The 23,877-nt window shown below is 36.3% G+C and overlaps 2 protein-coding genes across 13 annotated transcripts in view; both read left to right on the forward strand.

The window, feature by feature from the left end:
• Nucleotides 1-17,197, forward strand: part of LOC129236955 (coiled-coil domain-containing protein CG32809) — a 33,117-nt gene extending 15,920 nt beyond the window's left edge. For 2 of the 11 annotated variants that reach the window (XM_054871284.1, XM_054871285.1), the window contains exons 9-21: nucleotides 674-764; nucleotides 1,628-1,742; nucleotides 1,816-1,911; nucleotides 3,883-4,046; nucleotides 5,074-5,139; nucleotides 6,259-6,342; nucleotides 6,882-6,944; nucleotides 7,265-7,727; nucleotides 7,800-7,982; nucleotides 8,039-8,132; nucleotides 10,062-10,105; nucleotides 12,994-13,110; nucleotides 13,177-13,284. In XM_054871284.1, the coding sequence (XP_054727259.1) occupies nucleotides 674-764; nucleotides 1,628-1,742; nucleotides 1,816-1,911; nucleotides 3,883-4,046; nucleotides 5,074-5,139; nucleotides 6,259-6,342; nucleotides 6,882-6,944; nucleotides 7,265-7,727; nucleotides 7,800-7,982; nucleotides 8,039-8,132; nucleotides 10,062-10,105; nucleotides 12,994-13,066 (1,536 nt within the window). In that variant the 3' untranslated portion in view covers nucleotides 13,067-13,110; nucleotides 13,177-13,284. Of the gene's footprint in view, nucleotides 1-673; nucleotides 765-1,627; nucleotides 1,743-1,815; nucleotides 1,912-3,882; nucleotides 4,047-5,073; nucleotides 5,140-6,258; nucleotides 6,343-6,881; nucleotides 6,945-7,261; nucleotides 7,728-7,799; nucleotides 7,983-8,038; nucleotides 8,133-10,061; nucleotides 10,106-12,993; nucleotides 13,111-13,176 lie in introns of all 11 variants that reach the window. The other 9 variants (XM_054871278.1, XM_054871280.1, XM_054871279.1 and 6 more) reach the window with 5 other exon arrangements.
• Nucleotides 17,198-18,507: 1,310 nt separating this feature from the next.
• LOC129236958 (uncharacterized) lies at nucleotides 18,508-21,182 on the forward strand. Of its 2 annotated transcripts, none has more exons than XM_054871292.1 (2): nucleotides 18,508-18,565; nucleotides 19,762-21,182. In XM_054871292.1, the coding sequence occupies exon 2, from the start codon at nucleotides 19,787-19,789 to the stop codon at nucleotides 21,101-21,103; it is 1,317 nt and encodes a 438-aa protein (XP_054727267.1). In that variant the 5' UTR covers nucleotides 18,508-18,565; nucleotides 19,762-19,786; the 3' UTR covers nucleotides 21,104-21,182. The 2 variants fall into 2 exon arrangements, with proteins under 2 accessions (XP_054727267.1, XP_054727266.1); XM_054871291.1 differs by lacking the exon at nucleotides 18,508-18,565 and adding an exon at nucleotides 18,590-18,691.
• Nucleotides 21,183-23,877: the final 2,695 nt, after the last annotated feature.

A 23,877-nucleotide genomic window follows, 5' to 3' on the forward strand; every position in this document is an offset into this window, starting at 1 on the left:
AAACAGCGAATCCATTTGCATTTGATGCTAATTAGCGAAGACGCAACACAAGACGGAAATTTGTTTGGAGTAGCTTTAAGGAGGCAGATCAAGAGAAGATGGGAGAATCGGACAATTTATTGTCTGACAACATTGAAATTGCTCTGACACTATTTCTACAAAATTTTACTACGCCACATAATATATTTAAAAATATATGTACATTTATGGTAGGCATATACAAGTACTTGACCGATGCAGTATTCGTCTGAAAAAACTATTCAAAAGTGAAATTGCATTGAAAATGCAAAGCGCGATCTATAGCCGACAGCCGCCAATCGATCGTTGATTTGTTCAGTTTGCGCGCCAAATAATTTACGTGTTCAATAAGTCCGACAGTACTTTGTAGCTTTTGATAGAAAAGAAATCAAACCCACTACTTCAACGATGAAAATTTCTATTTCGGCTGCTACTGCAAATTATTCTCACACCCAATTACAACCGCTCAGTTCCAGCAGCAGCTCCAGCGAATCATAATTACTCTCAGTCAACGAGATTTATTACATTTCCAAAAATTTCACATGCATACATTAGTTATACTGGTAATAGACTTTATGATATCATATTGCTCATCGCTTCGCTTCTGTACTGACGACTAACCATCTCAACGAGACGTAATGATTTATTATTGCAGATTGGCAAACAAGCCGCACCGTATTATGTGGGCGCCTCACAGACCTTACCGCGCGGCATGTACTCGTCCGAGCGCACCAAAGTTCCGATTGGTAAGTCAGCGCAAAGCTTCGAATTTATTTAAAAAAAAGTACTCTATTGAGATAAATCCAAAAATGGATGGCATGCAAAATGGAGAAATTAATAGAACATTTTTATTGCTTGCTTAATTTTACTGTACTCATTTATTGCATACCATTCTATCTACTAACATATATTTAAATTTCGTGTACAATAATAAAACATATTTTATGAATGTTCAGTGTATTTTGTTTTTGTAATTATTCGGTCTGCTAATTAGAAACAATTCATCTCACATCCATTAAATAAACCTCGCCCATTCATGTGTATATATGTATTCGTATGTTGTTCTCTTCATTGTCAACTGTTCACGCCCACTAACGACTACCGCTACCACCAACCACACTCCATAACTGTACTGTGCTCTGAACTTGAATATGTGCGTATTAAGGAGCGCCAGTGAAACCCTTGAGGACGCATAACTCAAGAGGTAGCATGGAGCCCTTATTTCCTTATTCCCCGGATCAGTTATATAGCATCCCAGGTACTTTGAATTCATAGACATTCATTATCTCAATTTTGGTTTGGTTTGAAGATAATCCAGTAAATAAATAGCTAAAAGAAATACAAACTGGGAACAGTCCATTTTTCTTTTTCATATCATAACAATTAGATACTTTGCATCTTTAATGTTTATACATATTTTTTTTTTTTTTTTGTTTAATGTAACCATTCTAACAATCTGACTAACACCTTTTTTATGATTTGAAATATGCTAAATTATGTAAATATTTTCTTCAGCTACTACTATCTTTATGTGCTGTGTGTATTCCAAAACATGCCTCCAAAAAATGTGATAGCTGTTATAAACACAAATATCTGATACAATTTTCAGATGGTTACTCCAGTTCGCCGGAACGCAGCACACGTGGTAATTACGAGGAGCCTTACTACAGCCAATACGGTACCCGAGGGCCGGTGGTCGCGCCCATTATTGACGAGGAACAGAGGTTGGCAAATATTAAAACAGGAGGGTTTATTAAATTGTTGTTATGATTAACTTTTATTTTTCGCCACCGACAGCGAAGTGGGGCTTGCTGAGGATCAGTATGCCGTATACGGAATGAAGGTGGGACCAGGAAGATTACCAAGATCGAATCAAATGTATGATTCTGCACGGTATGTGTAGAGACAATTTTAAGTGTTACGTTTCGTGTTTCTTTCGCATCAGTTTACAGAGTTTATGAATTAATATAAAAAATAAAGCATTAAAGTGTTACAGGAAAGTATTGACCATTTTTCCAAAAATCTAACTGTATTACAGATACTTACATATGTTGAATTAAACTTTCAAGAGTGTACACTTTTTTAATTCATGCCAATGTGTGAAGCAGTGCAGTGTTTATGGAGCAGAAGCTTTAATATACTTCTCTTTAAATAATTCGAAATTTTTAATGTCACTTTCCTCACATTTTTTATAAAAATAAATCTTAATGTTACCAAAAGTTAGCCAAATAGACATGATTTATTTTCTCATCAGACAGACTCAGTATATTTTCTGGTTTAAATTGCACACTTCTGCGACTGCGTCGATAGACTTTTATTCTTTTAACCCCCCCATTGCCGTTGGTTACCATGGTGGTTGCAATCGGATGTAAATAGGTGGCACCTGGTGTAATATTTTCATTTAGCGACTTTAGTATTTTAGTGACTTAAATTCCTACTACCAATGTTTTTCTCCTACCTTTACTCTTTATAGCCTGCACAATGAGACAAAGAAGATATCCGCCGAAAGAAAGAAATGCTAGCGCCGTAATACTAATGTGGAATAAAGTCTGCAATTTAGAAGGTCTTTCCTCCGGTTGCCAAGGATGATAATCGTAGCTCCTTCAATTGAAATATTGTTTATATTTTAGGCAATTACTCAGTGAGAACTCCCGAAAGTAGGCTTCGTTAACGTTTTAATGTGTTCTTTTTACTCAAAATCCGAAACGAAATATTTTAACTTTGCTCTCCGAAGACTTTCAGGAGTTTCTACTCATAGAGCTGATAATTATTACCGTCTTTCGGCGGTTAACTGCAATGCTTGTGGGATCACACATGACCTATTTTTATTTAGCTGAGAAACGTCACAAACTCCCAAAACGCCCGAAGTTCCATTAACTTGCTTTTTATCGTTTCGTCCAATATCTTCTTCTGTCAATTTCTCCAATGAGCGCTGAAGACGTAACAATTCCGACATATCCAGTTCCATAAGGCAATCTGTCAACATTTCCTTTTCCAAAATATCTTGTGGTTTTTCCATTGTGTTGGAAACAACTATTGCCAGTACTTGCAACCAAAATAGGGATAGAAAACCTTGTTCCCGCAATGCCGCCATTTCAATGTACCAACATCCTCAAGAAACACTTCAAAACTGAATATCACCGATTGGCACGATTTAAGTTGCCAAACAGTAGATTTGTTCAACAGTCACGGTCGGAAGGCGACATAATCGGTACCATGAAAATAAGCCAAACATTCACAGAATGTCTGCAACAGAAATGCAAGGAAATGCGTTCGCTGTGAAGTGGTTTGACACCACTAAAAATGAAGTTCAAAACAAACTGCGAAGTATTATTTAGCGGCTAAACAGAGTGGAAAACTGCAAGACAATTACGTATAATGAGAATAAAAAGAATTACTAATTGCGCAAAACAAATGTAAACACTCTTGCACACAATCACGTCGGTTTTATAATAACTCTGCGTAGAAATGAGGAAAGCCCCATAAAACCCATTTCATGACTTTTCAGCCAATGCGCAAAGCGAATGTATTGTGGGGAAAGTTGAGATACTACAATACTATTACACCAACAGCGCTGTCGCAGCTTTATTTGCTTTAGAAGTTTTAATGTGACCGTGAGTGTCTACTAGATGCACTTCAAACTAGTTCAAAATAGGTACAGAATGTGGCATTTGCCACAACCAATATGCGGGTATTAAACACTGTGTACAAAAGCTCAAAATACTTGATCTGGCTAGATACAGTGAAGCACATTCTGAAGTATGTTTGTATGTATTTATGCTTGTTATATAATTACTAAGTGGTACACTTCTTTTTACAGCATTGCCCAATACCCCAAGTTATCTTAGTTTATATTTTATCCAGGCCTGAAGACTTGCATCGAATACGTGTGGAGCACATGGAGCGCCAATTGGCCAATTTAACGGGACTAGTACAGAAAGCGCTCGTAAACCAGCATCCACAAATAGCACCTATCGCTGTGCCAACACTGGATCAAAACTATTTGGTTGTACCTACACAGTGCCAAGGTACGTATGAAAGACTTTACCAATCGTGTCATTGTTTGTCTGTCTGCTTTCACAGGCGTAATGTCAATGCAAGTCATATTGTACTGCCTTAACCCAATTGCCCAACGTTACCAACGCACGCACTTGCAATTATCAATAATCCATGAACATAAACACCATCACCATCACAATCACGATTACCATAACCCATCACCACCATCAACTTCACTAGATCACATTGTTGTATTTCTTGTAAAAATAAACCATTCGGCGATCACAACAAATTTGTTAGCCACTCGCGCGACCTTTTGTTATGCAAAGCTATTGCTGATTTTAGATGCAACATTGAAAATGGTTTGAATCGAAAGTATTCATTTTTTATGTGGCAAAATGTTTCTTATACAAACGAACATCGGTTGCGCGCGTGATGAAAGGTAAACTTTACACGCGTACGTGTATGTTTTGCACACCTAAAAATCGATTTGAAAACATTTACGGACATAATTTTCAATTTAAGCGACATCGTGTGGTTTTGTACAATACAGAGATTTTAGCTACACAATTGATTAGGTATCTAACGGCAAATCAATTGTTTTATATGGGCCCGCGGCGATTGGAGCCGAACCGTCTGAATACACCAGACGTGGGCATCATGGGTGATAAACTCCATGATAAAGCCAGCTACTGAGCTGCGATATTCACATAAATATGTATTACATATATGTATGTAGACGAATTAGCGTAGGTTGTATCTTATAGGAGAGAAACGGCCTTTCGTGAGAAAAATAAAACAATATTACCTTTACACATTAAAAATATCATAACAATGAAAAACGTGCATAAGTATACATATGTTTTCATATATCATATTTACTTATAAGTTGCTCACTACCTTTTATAAAAATACACAAAAATCAACATTTACGCTGTGCTCGCAGATACTGCGCGCGTATATATTTCTATATCATACATCATTACATTTAAGCCTCTAAGACTTTTTTAATTATATACCATTCAACGGCTTGTCTTTTATAACCATTTCATGTAGCTAACGGGTCGGGAAATGATTTGTATATAAGAGAAAAAGCACCCAAGTTAGGGAAGAGCTCATGTCGTAAGTTCCACAGCAATAGATACTAACTCAAGAAATAATTTTTTAATGCTCCTGCATGCTAAATCTAAACATTAGCTTAATTTACTCATATCAATTTATAAGAGAACATTAGCAATTATGTAAACGGAGTATTTGTACAACGCGACATATAAAGTATGCAGACACATATGTAGATACAAATGCGACTATATCCTCGTGTCTTATAGTGATGGTAATTTCATGAAATTTAACGCTTGATAACTGTTGCTTACTTGTAAATAAAACACGACTCAAGTAGTAGTATTTCCCACATCCAATTAATTTTTTTATTAATAAAATGCATGCTCCATCTATTCAATTTTGGAAAAAAAAATTTTGAATATATTCTCTATTGTTGTATATACTATACATATGTACATACATATTTACCAAGAATAATGGAATACAATAGTGCACCTTCCCATTTGGCGTGACGTCAGTAAAGAAACTTTTGAGCACAACAACTCGTGCAAATACTGCTGAAATGCAGAAATTGCTATTATTTTAAAAAATGAGTTTTGACAGACATTAAATTTACGTTCGTATGTGCGAAAATCGTCACTATCGGCAATGAGTACGATGACTGCCTTATTGCTCTATTTTGCATCTTTAATACTTGTACCTTCAAGCCCAGACTAATTTTCTAACCGCATGACTTACCGTTTGATGCCTAAGATGGTAACCTTTGAACTTTCTGATTGATACTTAGGCTGGTAACTATGGAATCTTAACTAGCAAAATAAAATTCCGAGTAACAGCAATAATCATGGCACCCTTTCAGGTTTTTACAGTAATACTTTTCGCCCATACTATTTCTTATACACAATTTTAATTGCATTTTAAGTTCACGTTCATGCCCTCAATATGTTGTACAAGTGCTCCTAGTAAGCACTTCGGCCAAAGCCTTTTTAAGTTTTAGTGCATGCTTCAGCTTAAATATTTAAAAATTAAAAAAAGAAACATTCCTCTTCCTTCTTAGATGCTTTAAGACGTAAACTACTTCAAAATTTAAAACTATTTCGAAATAAATACATGAATAATTGTGCTTTATATGTTTACACGGTTCGGGGTTTCTTTTAATGCCATTTATTTGTTTTTCAGAAAAATCAGTGTCGTTCGAAAAGTCAGTCTCCTTTAGCGACGACATACAAGGAATACCTAAATCTCATAGTCCTCAACACGCTGGTAATTCTCTTCACTGATTTTCTTCTTGCTTGTTGTTGTACATTAAAGTTCATTGTATCCATTTTATAGTTAAGTGCCTGCATGTACAAGTGCATACAAACATACATGAATACCTATGCTTGTTTGTGTAATCAACAACCAACTTTAAGAGCATGCTAAACTTCATAAGTATCTATATATCTAGGACTTTCTCATTGCCAAACACGTATTTGCGAATAGTAGATTTCCCTATGTTGTTCGACGGGCATACATACATATATGCTAACAGCTGATATACATATTAATAAAACGCTCCATGTAATCCTGCATGCATAAAGTTATTCAGCTGCATTACTAGATATCATAATTTTCGTTTGCATGTGATTTTCGAGTGACATATGTATAAGTACATGTGTGTACATATGTATATGTATATTCGTAGCCACTGCTGCCGTGCATATTTTGTAATAATCTTTCTTATTCCACACAAACAAACGAACTTGTTACCACCACTCTGGTGCCGACGATCGATCATTTTACGACCTAAATAAATTACAAAGCCGATACCAAACCAACTAAACCAGCCATTAAATCATCGACTTTACCTCGAACATCTTCACAGGGTAAGTACAGATGCACATTTTAACGATGCACACTCTCGGATCCACTCACACAAATATACACAAACTTATGTACAATATATGTCCGTATAGGCACAAATAATTGCAAGCCAAGATTTCCTTAAATAACCACACACACACACATAGAAATACCTACATTCATGTAAACGATTCAAGTTTTGAAATTGTGAAACATTGCAGTAGAAGCGCTTAGCATTCACACATGTCACGCCTGCAACCGTACTAACCTATATTTGCACATACATATGCACAATGTTAATATGCGTTGACCTTTCGTCTGCAAATTTGTCTCGCCTTAGCAGAGAGGGACCGCCTCAAACCGCCACCACCCCCCAAGCCTTTGGTGCTAGCCCAGCCGCATCAAACCTATCGCGCCGATATCGCACTCGCTCCAGAAGTCTATAATCATTTGCGTGGCCTACAGAAGAAGGCCAAAGACTTGCGCATGGAGGTGCGTACACTGCGTCGGCTCTCACAAGCACAGGCGGTTGCAGTGCGCGAGGACATTAAGGGAACTTTCATGCGCATACGAGCCACACTTTTGGCCAGCAGTGGCACCTTCTTGGGCAGTCATCAAGGAGACCAGGATGCAACACGGATCTCGCGTGAGGAAGAGCTCTACAAGCAGGAGGTTATAAGACTGGAGAAGGACCTTAGTGACCTAGAGGCATCCGTAGAGACTTTGCGTGGCGAGGTAATCAATCGGCGCACTCGCGTCAATATGACCGCCGTAGAGGATATGGCATTGGTGCTAAGCAGAGCGAGGTATTAAAAACTCGAACAGAAGGAATAAAAGTACCTAATGTGTTTTTGTTTTTAATTAATTGCTTCTTACAGCAAAACAGTTGCGGAGTTAAAAATGAAATTTCCCGGACTCTCTAATGGGCTGCGCTGTATGCTTTCAAGCGAGATGGAACGCGTTGTGCGCGAAGAGAAATTTCTCAAGGAAGAACCCGACAGACTTGAGTCGGCACTGAGACGATGCAAGAAGCTGACTGGCACATTGGTGACACTTAAAAGGTATGTTTAGTTATTTATCTCACAGGATTATTGCATCTAACTCTGTCCCGCAATAGATTGGCCAGTGTACAAGAGCAACGATTACCCCCTAACGAACCGCAAATCAACGAAGAGCCACCACGCTCCGCCGAGATCTCGAATACAGACAAAGTAAGTTCACATCTAGAAGCTTTCACAAACAATTACCAATTGCAATTATCATTACAATTACATATAGAAATTGCATAGGAAGCATTGCCTAACATATCGCAATAAAAAAGATAATTTTAATTAAATATTCAATTACAATTATATAAATGCCTACTGCCATTTGACTATTGCATTCATTATAACCGACTTCAAATTCGCATTAGAATTTGATTACTTCTAATATACTTTTCGTTTCACCTTCCACCTTATTACATTTACCGTTATAATTTTGCAAATTTTGCAAATGATTTCCTTTTCTTTTGGTATATGAAACCGTTGAGTAAAAAGTAGTTGAAACGTTTCCCAAAATACTACCAAATGCTATATCTAGTTTTGTGTGTAAATAAAGTACATTTAATTACATTATTAGTTGAAAACAAAAATAAAATTACTTATGAATGGCATAAATAAATCGGTTTTTAGTTGATTTGAATTTATTTTGCGATTGGCTGTTTGCTTATACTTAGTTGAAGTCTTTATATTTTGAATTTAGAATAAATTTGAATATTTGGTCATCACAAACGTTGATATGGACGGTCCTCCATCCACATTCTGCTATTGAATCCCACTTCATTGGAGAAACATAAACTACAAAACGATGCGAAAATTACTTCAAAATGTTACGTTAAAATGTTACACAGATTTGACGTGAAGTATAAAGCTGCTTATAAGCACCTCAAACATTGCAAATATTTTCTGCAGTAGGGAGCTATGAGTTCAATAATGCTTTCGTGGCAACTCCTGTCAAACGAATTAACCGGCAATTTACAAATCAATTCAAATTATTTTCAAAAAAATATTATATTGATTTGCACCGAAGTTCTCAATACACCCATAAATACACGCACTAGTGTACTCGCATATGCGTGATTATGACTCACGCAAATAGAAAATGCATTTGCTACCTTCAACCTGCGCTAAATCCATTTTACGAATCGTATTGTAATGTTTAATTAAACAAAAGCTTTTGTTGTAGCCTTGCCTTCTATGTATAAATATAAGCCGAACATTGAATTTCGCATTAAATGCAACTAGAAATTGAAAATCAATTGCTAAGCACCGATTCACCAGTGATGTTTTCTATGCTTACCTAACTCTTTAGTTGTTGTTTCAAAAAACGCTTCACCAATTCACTTCACGCCTAACAAACACTTACATGCAAGCATTGCATTACAAACCATCCTCTTTTTTGGACTTATTATACTCGTACCTTTTTTCTATTATTTTCGCATTAAAAAAATATACATTCAATGAGAATCGCTAATCGAATTCGATGCTACAATAAAATTGCTGCCAGCGTCCCAATCGAATAGTTTCGAATCGGTGCGAAGTGGCTGAATTTTGCGATGAGTGGACGTCGGCTGACTGCAACCGAGAGAAAAAGTAAATTTTAAACACAGAAAAATTAGTTATAGTAAAAAATAAAACATTAACAATTGGCCAAAATTATCTACAAGTTTTACAAAATAAACAAATTATCTATTGTGCATAACTACACCAGCAGCAAAGCAACTCAAGCCATTGTAAATACATACATACATATTTACGATTTCCAGTTTGCGCATTTTTCGCATTTCTGTTTAAATATTTGTCATCATACATACCTGTGTATGTAAGTATGTATATATGTGCTGACCATTCTTCCGTCTTTGCTGCGTCGCGTTGTACAACAATTGGGCTGCATCCATAAAAAAACCAAAAAACAAAAAAAACCTCACGAACAAAAACACCAAATTAATTGAGAAAATAAAAAACTTCACGTTTTTTATCTTGCATCTGTTAAATATAAAACAAAAACAATTCGTTTATCGTTGTTACATAATTACTTAATTAAAAACAACAATACCAATGTGGTCTCGTTTTCTTCTTGTTCTTCTTTGTATACTACAGTTTAACTGGCGATGGAGTTCTAACTTCAGAGAGGCAATCACTGAGTAATAATCGCATTTTACTATCCATTACAATTACAATTTTTGTATGAATTTTTTTCTATCACTAGTGATCCTTTTAAGCTTACTCAATCCTAATCTATTCAGAGACAAATTTTAAAATAAAAAATTCAATCAAAATCAAAAATTAAAAATCAACAAACAAAATGCAAACAAAATTTAATCAATAATAAACCAAAATGCTTAAAGCATAAAAATTGAAATTAAACAGAAAGTTGATATACTATATTAAATACTAAATACATAATTACATAAATTGGTTGATGTTACAATAATGTAAAATAATGTTTTCTTTAAACGAAAAGCTTGTTAATCATTCATATTTAGTTTCCACTTTTACTTTTCAAGTGCCATACTTCTTTCATTACCTTTTCAATTTCACGATTCTGTGCAAAATCTTCAATTATACTTTTAACTGTATGTTTAGCCTCACAATAACTCTTTTAATTACAATTTTGGGTATTTGTTCTATCTACAAACGAGTTTTCATTTCCCTTTTTTCTGGCGCAACAATTCGAACATATTTGTTGCTTCCTTTTCGTATTGATGTCGAAATTGCGTATTATTTATTAATTCTATAACTACTATTGTGTTTTTTTTTTTTAATTATTATTCCTTCGATTACTTTTTTTCTTGTTTTCTTTTTGAATGACACATTAATGGAACATCATCATATGTAATCATCATATACTGTAGTGTAATCTGAATTGAAATTATTCATGATTCGCCATCAAATCTCTGTCTCATTGCATCCAACCGCTTCTACTTAATACATTTGACACACATCTTGTTCTCCCGTACATGCATACAACATATGTGCATATGTATGTACTCGGTTCAAAAGGAAAAGTTTTATCATGTCTCTAATAGTATTTTGACTATTCATTACAAAAAAAGTGTAAATAATCGTAAACTCAGTCGTCACAAAATTTAGAAAGCCAAAAAAAGTTAAAAATTAAAAACTTCTTGTAGCTGAAACCAATAACAAATCGTAACAATTGGTGGCAGATAAGAAAAAGTTTTGCATTCACTTGTTCAATGTCAGTTTATTGTTTTGAAATGTAAGTTTAATATTATTTATAAAAAACCGTGTGTACGTATGTAAGTGTTTTTTTCGAACTACGCACAACAAGACTGCTTAAGTCACTTTGGCTTTTTCCAAAACGAAATAGCCGGATAGGATGTTATTCGTAAATCGGAATCAGTATTTGAAGCAAAAGAATGATTCACACCTAATTGCCTCGCTTCAAAATAAAATTAATTAACATACACAAATTCAAACAAATTTTCAAAAATTGTAAATAAAATAATGTTGCACTAAGTTTTCAAAAGCTTTCGGCCTTCAGCATTTTCAAACAAAAAGTAAAATGCATTTTCGTCACACTGCAAAGATACTTTTCAGGCTTCTCCGAAATCACCTTATCTTATATGGGCGAATGTCGCTTGTTAAGTTGCTCATATCCCTCACCAGTCAACACTTGCTTCTTAGGAAAAGTAAAAAAAATTAAACACATTGAGCGAAATTCGAGCGATTCATTTGCTTCTTAAGAAAAAAATGTAAACACATTGAGCAAAATTCGAGGGATTCATTTGCGACGAGGTAAAATTTAATCCGTTTATGGTTTTACGTTGTACAAAGCTAGGACATTGAGTTTTGATCCAAGTTTATAAGAGATAAAATGATATGAAGCATTCTGCGCATGTCAACCGAAAATTTGAAAAATTCTCCACTGCTCGCGATATCTAATATTTAGGTCACGTATGCGTATGTCAATACATTCCCCAAATATTGCAATATGTCAAAATTTCGATTTGCATTTAGTATTTCCAATCGGTGAAGTATTCTTAGGACGACGATCTGTGCTTTCGACTCATGTGCACGAATTACAATGGAACCACACTTGACACTCACTTTCACTTGCTGACTATCACTTGAGTTGCGATCGTCATCTTTCTAGGGTGTTTATCAATACAACCCGTACTTGAAATCCCTCCCCTACATATATCCTGGTGTTTTGTTTTACAACTGTTCAAACCCCTAACCGTGCAGTTCATTACCGAATTGGTAGTGTGAGGTTTTCTTTTATTTTTTTTTTGTTTTTAATTACGTCTTTATTTTTTTTTTGAGATTTTTTACATTTTAATCGGCTTGCATGTGAAAATTGTGCTTTAAATGCTTCTTATTACTTAGTTTATCGTTTGGTTAGTTTTTGAAGTACACTGTGATTGCTTCATATTCGATTTATGTTAGCGTTTATGTGGTTTTAGATAAATAATAGTTCTTTTGCATTCGTGAATACGTTAAGGTAGTTATTTAGTAAATTACAATGCATCTGTACATAATATTTTATATAAATCACAACTATCGTAAATGGACATTGACAGACTAATAACAATTTTGTGTTGGACCCATGGAAATCTTCTCATTCCAAAACGTAATCGATATTTGCGGACACTCTCTCAATGTGATTTACTTTATTTGTATACTAAGACCATATTGAACTATGTACCTTCTAGTCTCAAAATTTAAACTGTGCACACATACATAGGTATAGAGCATTCTTCGCACTTTTTATATGTGCAACTGTATATAGAGTATTAAACATTCACATGTTTTTTTCCTTAGTTTACACTGCCTTGTAAGAGCACATGTCCTACTCTTCTACCAGCATTTACCTTATCCACTAAATTGTTAATTTCTTCAATATCTACTCCAACCCGCATTTATTATTTCGACAGCTAATTCCGCTTTTTCGTACTTATTTTGAATGTATGTTATCTGTACTTTTTAATATCGTCACGAACGCGAAATGCCCAATTATACATATTGTACAGTTATTGTTGCTATTATTATTGGAAATTTAATACTTTAGCCAGTCCCAACACCCAGGATGGGGTCGTTCGCTATCAGCGGGGGACCCGAAAACGCACTCGATGCTCTGCTAGACGAACTGCAGACCTTCTCGAAGCCATTCGCACAGAATAATGAGGTTAGTAAAAAATTCTACTGCTTAAAGAAAAGGACTATTCTATACATATACTCCTACTTTATACAGATACGCCCTGACGAGTCGACATCTGATGACAGCTCACAAGCTGTACAAAGCACAGTTACCACACAAATATCCCAAGCACGCCTGTACATCCAAACTACGGACATAAACACCGTTCCAGTACAATCACAACCAATTCCCACCATGGTCACCGGCATTGTGAATACTTTGCCACATAAGCTAAACAATAATGCCGCCAAAGCAGCTATAGTTAACCCGGCCGGTGCTGCCTCCCTAATGGTGCACACGAATGTTGGTAGTCTTCGACGGCTCCATTCATATCCCAGCGGTTCAGACACGGACATATCCCCCCCGCAGAATGTTCGTGCGGTCACCACTAAGCCACCGGTTCCCGAACGCACCGCCGAACTGATAACGAAAGTGAGCAGCAAACGAATACCGCCACCACCACCACCGCGCACTAGCTCGCGCAGCCCATTAGCCAGCCCCACCAACCCGAGTGTGCCACAACAGCTACCAACAGTTAATGAAACCGATGTTTTGGGCAACAAATCAGATAGTGGTGGCGGCAGTGGCAATTCGAGTGGCAACGAATCGGCCAACGACCACGTGCAACGGCAGGTGGCTTTAGAAATGCGTCACCAAGAGTTGCTCAAAAAACAGAAGCTGTTACAGGAACAATATCAACGCTTGCAACAGATGACCAAGATTTCTGGTGTAGAAATGGCCCACGCCGAAAATAACGTTCAACTACAAAAGATCGGTAGCGAATCAAATTTACTGCAAAAGATCAATTTCAATAACACCAATCCGGAAGATAAATTGGAATCGCAAGACAATGGCTTGTCAGAGGTTGACAAAACTGATAAAGCAAAACAGGTACACAATAATAGCGTGGCCACTCCGGATGTTAAGGGTAACTCTGGAAGTGGTGGTGGCAGTGGCAGCGAGAAGAGTGTTGGGGGTAGCGGAGGCACTACTACCAAGCAACTATACGAGACGGAGATACTATAACATAAGCCACTGATAATGGTGGAATGGCAGGAAACTGAGATCGACATTTGAGTAAAGCATAAGAAGCACAAACAAACACAACGCACTGGAGCACAGGTATTACTTGGAACGCGATTACCACTGGCGACCGGCAACTGGCAAACGCTGTTGTAACAAATTTGCAAGATACGAGTACATAAAAATATGTAGGTACGAGAACATAGTAAACTGCACAGAAAGCGAATGGAGAAGTGAATATCAATGAAGCAAAGATTCTGACAGTACTTAAGAAAACATGAAGGGAAAAAAATGTTAGGCAGCAATAGGAAATATATGATCTTAGATGTCGCTAGGAATTAATAATTGATATGCATAAGTAGTGATATATATGAATATATGTTTGTATGTATTAGTCGGTAAATACCTTGCAACACGGGGAAGAGAGTATCTTAAATCCAACACATTTCCACACTAACTTTGAAATGACCATCAAAGCTGCTTACACACGAGTATGTATGTAGATGCAGGGCTAAAAGCTAACGAGATTAAATCGTAAATTTATGCGTTGCGGTAGAGATAAACAAAGAAAATCACTAACAAATTAATCAACTGAATCTACAGGCCACACATAAATATTTGTTTTAACCAATTCCACACATATTTTTAATAGATTACTGTAAAATGCAGACTCATTAACGACAAACTGTTACCACGCATTTATATCTTAGTCACTTTACACAACATTCCCTGCTGGAAGGACGACAAGTTCCAAGCCATAACTAATGCACGGTCATGCTCTTTATCACATAAAAAGTGGTATTGTCCCTCCGCTGCATGATTATTTCATTGACCACGAAATGGCAAAAACAAACTGAGATCGGATTTTTTTCCCACTCAGTATAGGTTTTTGCTGCGAGCCTAACACTTCGTCGCACTTGCAGCAGTCACGCACACCCCTATGTACTCACATAATTAATCACATCTGTACACAAGTGGGGAATAATGATATTAAAACACTTGTCTTAACATTAGCGTATATGGTAAGCTATTGTACTCGTAGTATAGGATACAGCCGTAAGGCTTTAGATATAGAACCGTAATAGCTACATACACACACAAATTGATTTTGGTATAATACTTTTGAATATGAAAAGATATACATTAAATACACACATGCATACATATATATGCATGTTTGTGTATTATTACAATGTACAGTCGGGGGCTAGAGCTCAAACTGAATCGAAATCAAAATCGAAACCGAAATCGGAACGAAAATGAAATTGTATCTGCTTAAATGAAATTTAGAAGGCGTAAGTTTCGCCTAGTTGTTATTTAGTTAATATTTTAAAGTCGCTAGTTATATATGGTTGAATATTTAAATTAAATTATTTGCACTTACATAGATAAAGAAGAATGGAATGGTCCTACAAGTCCCCGATTACAAAGTGCATATACCACAAATAAGTAAAATGCAATAAAATTGAAATTGAACTCATTCAACCCATAGATGTATGTATGTACGAATATGAAATGTTAATTGTTGTGATGCACTTGAATTTCATCATGATTTTATTAAGCAAAAGTTGAGATTTTAAATATGAATACATACCATATATATATACCTAAGTATTTTGTTTTTGTTAAATGTTCGTATATAATAAATGTTTGCGTATATGTTTGTGAGCTTTGGTAAGCCGATAGTCAAGCTACAGACACACGAATCACCTATTCCTATAGAATTGAAAAATATTTATGTAAGTGTACGTATGTATACTAGGCAAACAAACGAATTAAATCAAATCCGTAATTGTATTGTGAAAGTATTTATGTATTAGCATAGAGAAGGTATACTGAGAAAGAGCTGAAGGGAAGAAAAGGTAAAGAAATTAAATAAAGCTGCTTGAACCAATGCTCAAGACACCGGGGCATACACATAGCACTTGACACGCCTGGAAAGTGAAGAAATTCACAAAGCGCTTCAAGTGTACTTATGAGTGTGCAGCTCAAATATGTTCAGACAATGTCCCTATAAGTTAACCAGAAATAATAAACTAAACACTAAACTAAACGAAAACTTATCACATTAAAGCAAAAGTCACGCCAGTTATAGATGTACTTATGTTACTTGATACATTTTTTGTTCAATTGGCAAGGAAAGTGAGACTGATAGTTTTATGTATATTAAACACATTCAAATAAACCAATGAAAAAATATTCACATTTTTAGAGTTCTTATGAATGCAGATATAAAATATGATTCAAATTTTGAATTTTAACTAAAATAAATTACAAGAATAACTGAGGCGGCAATGATCCCATTAAGAACTCAAAGCACAATGTGCTGAAAAGAAAATGGTTGAATGTTGCGCTTAAAGCGCGGAAACATCACACTTAAATACTTTTAATCGGATTCAATCGGGTTTCTAGTTTATCCTCCGTCTTTCTCAGCCATTTAAACAAAGCATTGCCGCCGCTAATCACATAATCGTGGAATCAAGGCATAACTAATATGATTAAATCGATAGCTAATTAAATAAACGATAAATAAAATATTAACCCTACCAAATACACACCATTCCATTCAGCAGTCTCTACGTCATTAAATCTCCAGAATTAATTATAAAAAACACACACAAGCAAACGCATACTCACTTATGTATAGATATAATGAAACTTCTTGTTTTTAATCACACCGAATATTCGAGCTACCGCAGTATGTTCGAACGGATGGAGTAATAAACTTATTGTAATTATTTCACCCAATAATTGTGAAGAAGTGGGCTTTCAGATTCAGGTGCAAGCAAAACTTGATAAAACGTCTCATATACATATGTATGTATAAGTACATATGTATGTAGGGTATAATTTAACGTTGTGTGCCACGAATATTCAGTGTGGTTATTTAGTAAGACTTAAGATATCCCAAAAGTATGTATGTATGTGCCTAATTGGCGTACACAAATTTATGTATGTATTTGGCTAAGAGCACTAAACATATGTGAAATTAACTAAATGATGCAAGTACTTAACATTTTTCTTCATAATAAATTAAATGAATGAAATCGTACCCATAGTGAAACATTATTTGGAAAGGTTTAGTGCATTTCGAATCATATTCTCGCGCCGTTGAGAATATATTGGCTGACACGGCTAATTTTTCCACCAGCTGCTTCCAGCTCATGCCATGTTTTTGTTTTTGGTTTTGATTTTTTCTTTCCTTGATGCTTACAGAACCTGACAATTTTCCCGCTTTGATTGTTTGGTCAGTCACCGCAGAAACGGAGATCATTGTTTGTGACAGAAGATAAATTAGGCCACCAATTATACTTTGTCTCGTACTGGCGCTGGCTCAAGCCCCTTTCCAATAAATTTCATAACAATTGCGCAATTTTTCAAAAAACAAACACCAAACAACATACACAATAACACGATTGGAAAGAAGGAGGGCTGAGAAGGAAAAAAGGTGAAGTAATGTGCAAAAGAATTCTGCAATGTTTACACAAAGAAATGCAAGGATTGGTAGGAAAGGAAAGGTGACAACCATAGGGAAGGGAAAACACATCATATACTAATACAATCACAGGCAAATAGCAATGGTTAGAATGTGAAAGTGAGAAAAGAAAGCCAACGAATACACTGGCGAGGAGTCCCATGTCAGTGAAATAGAATGTAATGAATTGTGAGTGTAGATTGAGCAGATGTTTTTGTTAATATTAGACAACTGTTTCGTTAATTCAAATGCACCCAGTAAATGTGTGTGTAAGTAAATTCTCCAGCTCAAAATTCTAGCACTGCAACAGATTATTTGCCTTCGAGGTAAATAAAGTAACCGTTATGCCCGTAGTTGTACTTGTACATATATGTGTGCCGATTAGATTTGGGAGTTAAGCAATTCGAAAAAGATTTTTTTGCACATTTGTAAGTAAACTCTTGGGAGATGTTAGCAAAATTCAATTTTGATACCTTCCAGGCGCATACTGTGATTTCCGAAAATGTTTTCAACAGAGGAAAATAAGCTTGATTAAAAGCTTAAGACATATCTTGCTTAAAAAAATGCATACCGTAAGTGAATACATAATTCAAAGACAATCTTTTACTTTCATATTAAAAGGTTTGTGTCGGCAATAAACTGCTGTTCACGTTACTCTCATAACTGAGCAGCTCAACAATTGCAACTCTCCAACATCCAACCCTTGATGCAACAAACTCGTACAAAGTGTTCTTAAACATATGAACATATGTATAGTTGATTAGCGGAGACTTTTATACTCTCTTCACTTGGCCTTTGTATAATGAGAAGTGTCTAAAAAAAGTGGTGGCTTAGTGACTGAAGAGATTAGAATACGAGCTGTGCCGTAATTAGGCAGTCATACCAGCTGGTATTCGAGTTTTGTACACAGTGTTGATCGAACGTGTTTTTCCTCAAAGTAAAAATGTAAGAATGGTATTTTACGTGATTTTAAATTAAAAAAAAAAAGATATGAGCATAAAAATCCGTGCTAAAGCAGAAAGTGATCAGATCCATTAGAAGTTATTATTTTCATTGAAGTGTCTAATAAAGGTAAACTAACGTAGTGGAAAATGTATTCTAAAACAAGTGAGAACTTTAAGCTGCATAATAATTAAATTATTGCCGCAATCAGCAACGATCCTGTGTAGCAAAATCATGTCCAAGCACTTAACATGTTTTAATTACATCCGAATTGTTTAAATACCACAAAGTGCTCTTAAAATCTGTGAAATTTGCCAATAAAGGTTTTTTTGTGATCGATCAACGCATAACCAATTCATGCGGCCAAACTGCAAATGCGCATGCGCAACCACTCGTATCGAACAACCACTTGCTAGTGCAACGATATTCACCCAACTTCTACATCGAGCACCACTTAATACCACTCTAAGCGTAAATGGAACAAAACGACCAAACATTGCCTGTATTTTGAAGGATGAAAGGCCTAGCAGCCTCATTTTTAGCCCCGGAGCAAGAGAGTTGAGCACAACAAAATAAAATAAATAAAAGGACAAAAAAATAAATAAGTTGAGGAATTAAATTTGCAAACGCACAGTCCGAATACAGCACGTTTTTTTTTCTATTAATATTCCTGTTTTTTCGAACATTACCGGTTTCTGGTGCTTGCAAGTTATGCTGTCTTATGGAGCTGAATATAAGCAGGAATCTGCCAACGGCAGCGACACATTCTCAAATTTCGCGAATACCAATGCATGCGCCAGCAGACAGCTTGCTTGCGAAATGCGCCAAATTCAATCATTCGTGAACCTGATATGCATTGCCTTTATTTTAGCACAGCACTTATTCAATTCAGAATTCGCTTTCATTGCGCAGCTGGAATTCCGGCTGGCTGATTTGTCTACTGACCCTTGATTTGCCATACTGCGAGCGCTTTGAATAGCAGTGAGGTTAGCACAAAAGATTTTTAAATTACCACAGGCATACGGTAAATTAAACTGAAGAAGGCTAATGCGACTGGGGTCATATAGCTCTAGACTCATTCAAAACGAACTGCTGAGTAGAGCAAACAAATGTTATTAGTTTAATACAGAATTAATTTCTTTTATTATTTAAACAAATTCGGTACATTCGTTATTTATTATATTTTACATTACTTACAGTTGCCTGCCTTAACCTCATTCCACCATGCTTAAGTGGGCGTTAAATACGCCCCGACTCTCATATCTAACAGAGACTGACTCCAAAGCGAACTCGATCGAATTTAAGTCCAACACTAAAAATAAAATTCGTACACCCTCTGCCAGGCGGCAAAGACTCAAGCGAAAATCTTCAGATTTCTGTCCTTCACACCGCTTACAGAATTGGTTGGAAAAGGAAAATCAACTTGAAGAACGAAGTCAAGTAACATCCACGCCACTTCACTCAACCTCAAGGTCACATGGCAGGAGATGTCCAATACGTCGGTTAAACAGCCTAAAAGATTTAAGCAACATTACTCCATATGAAGGCAACAACCCCAGCATTATACCAAAACCAATTTCCTTAGAGTTCAATACACCGACTTTAAGTCTGACCAGCTGCGGAATAACACGTAAAAATCCCTCGAACTATGCTGCCACACTACCTACCCTCGAAGTAGAATACTCGCCGTGCGGCTTCGTGCCTGGCCCAATACTAGCATTACGTGGCTTGGGAATTGCCGACACATATTTTGACAAGCCACGGTATTTGTCACCCGATGAACAAAACCAAACTCTGATACAACCCCAACCAACTATCAGTACCACAAATTCCACTTTTCAAAGTCAGCGAAATACGTGCGATGATACGGTTTCGTTGAGCTCTTCAAAGATGGGCGATCAGACGCTGGAACGCATGATAGACGCGATTTTGGAAAGCACACGAAAGGAAAAGAAGTCCATTAAATTCGCAAAACCATCGCATCATCATCAACGCACCGTTATGTCCCCTACATATACACCAGCCGAAGATCCCGCAAATGACTTAAGCGAGTTTTGGAGTGAGAATCAAAATAAAACACCATTGACACAACCGAGGCGCAAAAGGAGGCGATCGCTGCCTGTTAAAATGGCAATGACCCAGCTATTTAGTGAGCGAGAGGTGCGGTCGCCACTGGGAGCAGGGCATCGCATGCGAAGACTACAAGATAGTAATTTTTTCCCCTTACGACGACAACGTGTAGTGCGTCGGAAAAGAAACACATCTAAGTCCAATGGAAAAACTACAAAACTCTCTCCTCATGAAATCGTTGAGGCAACAGAAGTAAAAGTTTCGCCGGAACTCGCAGTGCTTGATTCCAAAACGATAGAAAATTCGAGTCCTGACAGTGGGCACAACTCTTGCAGCGAACTGGATGAGAACACTCTCGAAGATGACTGTTTGACAGTAAGAGGCTCACTAGAAAATACCGGCTTCCGTGCGCTCGACGCTACTAAACGACGTCTCAGCTTTTCAACCAAAACAATGTCAGCCAGCCAATAAAGCGCAAAGTTCGATGCACATAAACGCTTACTAAATTGTGTGCATTTATATATGTTAATTACTTATATATCTATTTAACTGTGTTGCCTGTTTTCTTTTAAAATCAAACATCATGTTTTCTCATTATCAAATAAAGTAGTAAAACTTATAACTTTTCCTATAGCAAATGTCGTTTTAATTCACATAACCTAATGTTTGTACTATGCATATACATTGCGAGATGTGGTGCTAACGAAGAAGCAAGTAAGTTTAGAATTCATGCTCTGACTGCATTATACTACTTTTTAAAAATAATTTATTCAAATTCTTCACCATTTTACAATTTATGCCGACTCGACCAATTTTCATTGCTGCAACTTTAAAACACTTTTTGCGGGGTAGTTCGTACTGCAAACATACGTATTAGTATACTAATAGTAGGTAGTGTACAAATGATCACAAACCGTGACTAAGATATGCGTAAAAGCAGCGGAAGGGCCTCATGTGAAATTGGACCCCGGGTGGTGTCATATGAAAATTACTCGCAACAGCAAGTACTCGTACACCGACTCTGGTGATCAAGTAGAAGTAAGTACAATAACAAAAAACTCAATGGCGAGAGTATCTAAGGATCTGGGAAATCAACTGGCAGCATGTGAATTTTGCGAGAACAGAATGAGCAACTAACAGCTGCCGTTTGAATTAGAATTGCTGCACTTTACAGGCATATGTATCTGCTTTGAATGGTTATACCGACATACATATATAACAACACATGTTTCACATTATGTATAAGTATAACTACCAAGCATATAATAAAAAAATCAATTTCAATTTTAGTTTAGTATCGGATACTAGTAGTACAATGCGTTGTGTTGTCTGCAATTTGAGGAAATTATTTTGTAATATATCTTTGAAAATGCGAGTAAAATTGAATATCTCAAAAAAGATAATACGCCTATCTCATATATGAGTGTTTGACTAAATGCATTTTTTACTTACCTAACCGTTAATACATACATTTGCACTTCCAATATGAATCGTTTTATTTCCCTTGTTCGGAGTTCCAATTGCCTGTTGCAGCTGCTCTGATTTAACTAAGAAAATGTGACATAATTTCAACGAAGTTAAACAATTCGCTTGTAGAACGGAAAAGATCTCTTGCATGAGTATGCAGACGTATAAGGATATACCTATACAAAGGACACAGATACTCGCACACGACATCAATGGATGAATAGCATTGCGTCAATCTGAATCACGAAAATACAAATTGACATACCTATGAACGCCGACAACACAAACGAGGAAAAATAGTCCACGTAAATAACACTCGTACTATTCGCAGACACACGGACATGTATGCGTGTGTGCTTGTACATGCAGTTCACTGCTCACGTATTTTTGCGCCAAAATTGCCAAGATGGTAATTTAGCGACATATGCCACATACGGAAACGACAAAGCACATCTGCCGCCAAGAGTAGCACGAGTCAAATACCAGCAGCGCCAGCGGCCGAACAAAGGCAAATAGCTACCGAGGCGGGTGGTTTGCGTTAGTACTGGTGGTACAAATTGCATTACGACGAGGACCATTACTTTCTGCGAGAACTTTTATGGTGGGCGAAGTGCTTGAAATGCACTTAGGGTTAACAGTAAAAGCGAGCAATGTCGCCATCAGCATTTAACCATGGGCCTGCATAAATATGTACATTTGTTTCAAGTGTTTCATCTCTGCTCTTTATTAAACTGTTGTTTTCCTGCACTTCAGTTAGCTCTTTGAGTGGAAAATTTCATTTTGTGCTATTAAAAATTTGCAGCGCCCAGAACTATACTCTATATACTATATATTAAACAAAGGCGTGCACATTTGTATTTAAACGAATGAATGTCGCAAATCCAATTATTCATTTGAAATTTTGCCTGCTTCTGGCTAGTTTTACTTGTTCAGATGCATCCTCTGGCATTAGAAAAAGGATTATCTATACATTTGCTCTCGATCAATCAGTAATCAGAGCACAATTGACATATCCCCATATGCTCTCAAGCGTCTACAGCATCCGTGACAATTTCGTCGCACATTTAATTGATGCCTATAAAAGGTGTGTGTATATATGTTAATACAAGGTGTCGCAAAATGAATCACGCTGCCGCAAGATTTATAATTTGTGCGAATGTACGCCGTTCGTCAAGCATATTTGACACTTGTGACCTGGACAACTGCAGTATACAAAAATACAAGCAATGGAGCTTGTAAAAGTAAAAATAAAGATTTCCAACACTCAAAATATTTTTTTTGTGTTTAGTAAAAGAGTTATTAAAAACAAAATTGGATGATTAATTTGTGCCACCTTGTTTGTGTGTAGGTAAGTAAAACGATATGGGAAGCACTTAACGCGAATTAATAGTTCCTTTTCCGCCGTAGTTGTCATTTTTCACAGACACTTTGTGCACACACACATGCACGCGAGTGCCTGTGCTAGTAAATATACGACCTCACAGACGTTGATTAATCGCAGTAAAATTGTTACATTCTTCAGCATATCCGGCAGCATCTTCTTTTGACAAGGCATGACAAAAATAAAAAAAATTTGTAAGTGGCACAGAAAAGTGATGAATTCCTGCAATATCCTAAAACGTTTTGTTCTTGAATTTTTTCTATAATAACATTGTACCTCTTGTGTCCTTGCTTCCGTTTCTGAGTTTTTCCGTGCTCCTTTGCACTTCTTTGTACTTCTATCTATTCTTACTTCACATTCATTGATGTCGACTTATCTTTGTTGCCCTTTTGAGCTA

This window comes from Anastrepha obliqua, chromosome 2 (assembly GCF_027943255.1).
Source record: "Anastrepha obliqua isolate idAnaObli1 chromosome 2, idAnaObli1_1.0, whole genome shotgun sequence".
NCBI classification, from domain to species: Eukaryota; Metazoa; Arthropoda; class Insecta; order Diptera; family Tephritidae; genus Anastrepha; species Anastrepha obliqua.

Coding starts and splice junctions, on each gene's coding strand:
- LOC129236958 (XM_054871292.1), top strand. CDS start 19,787: ATGCTTAAGTGGGCGTTAAATACGCCCCGACTCTCATATCTAACAGAG.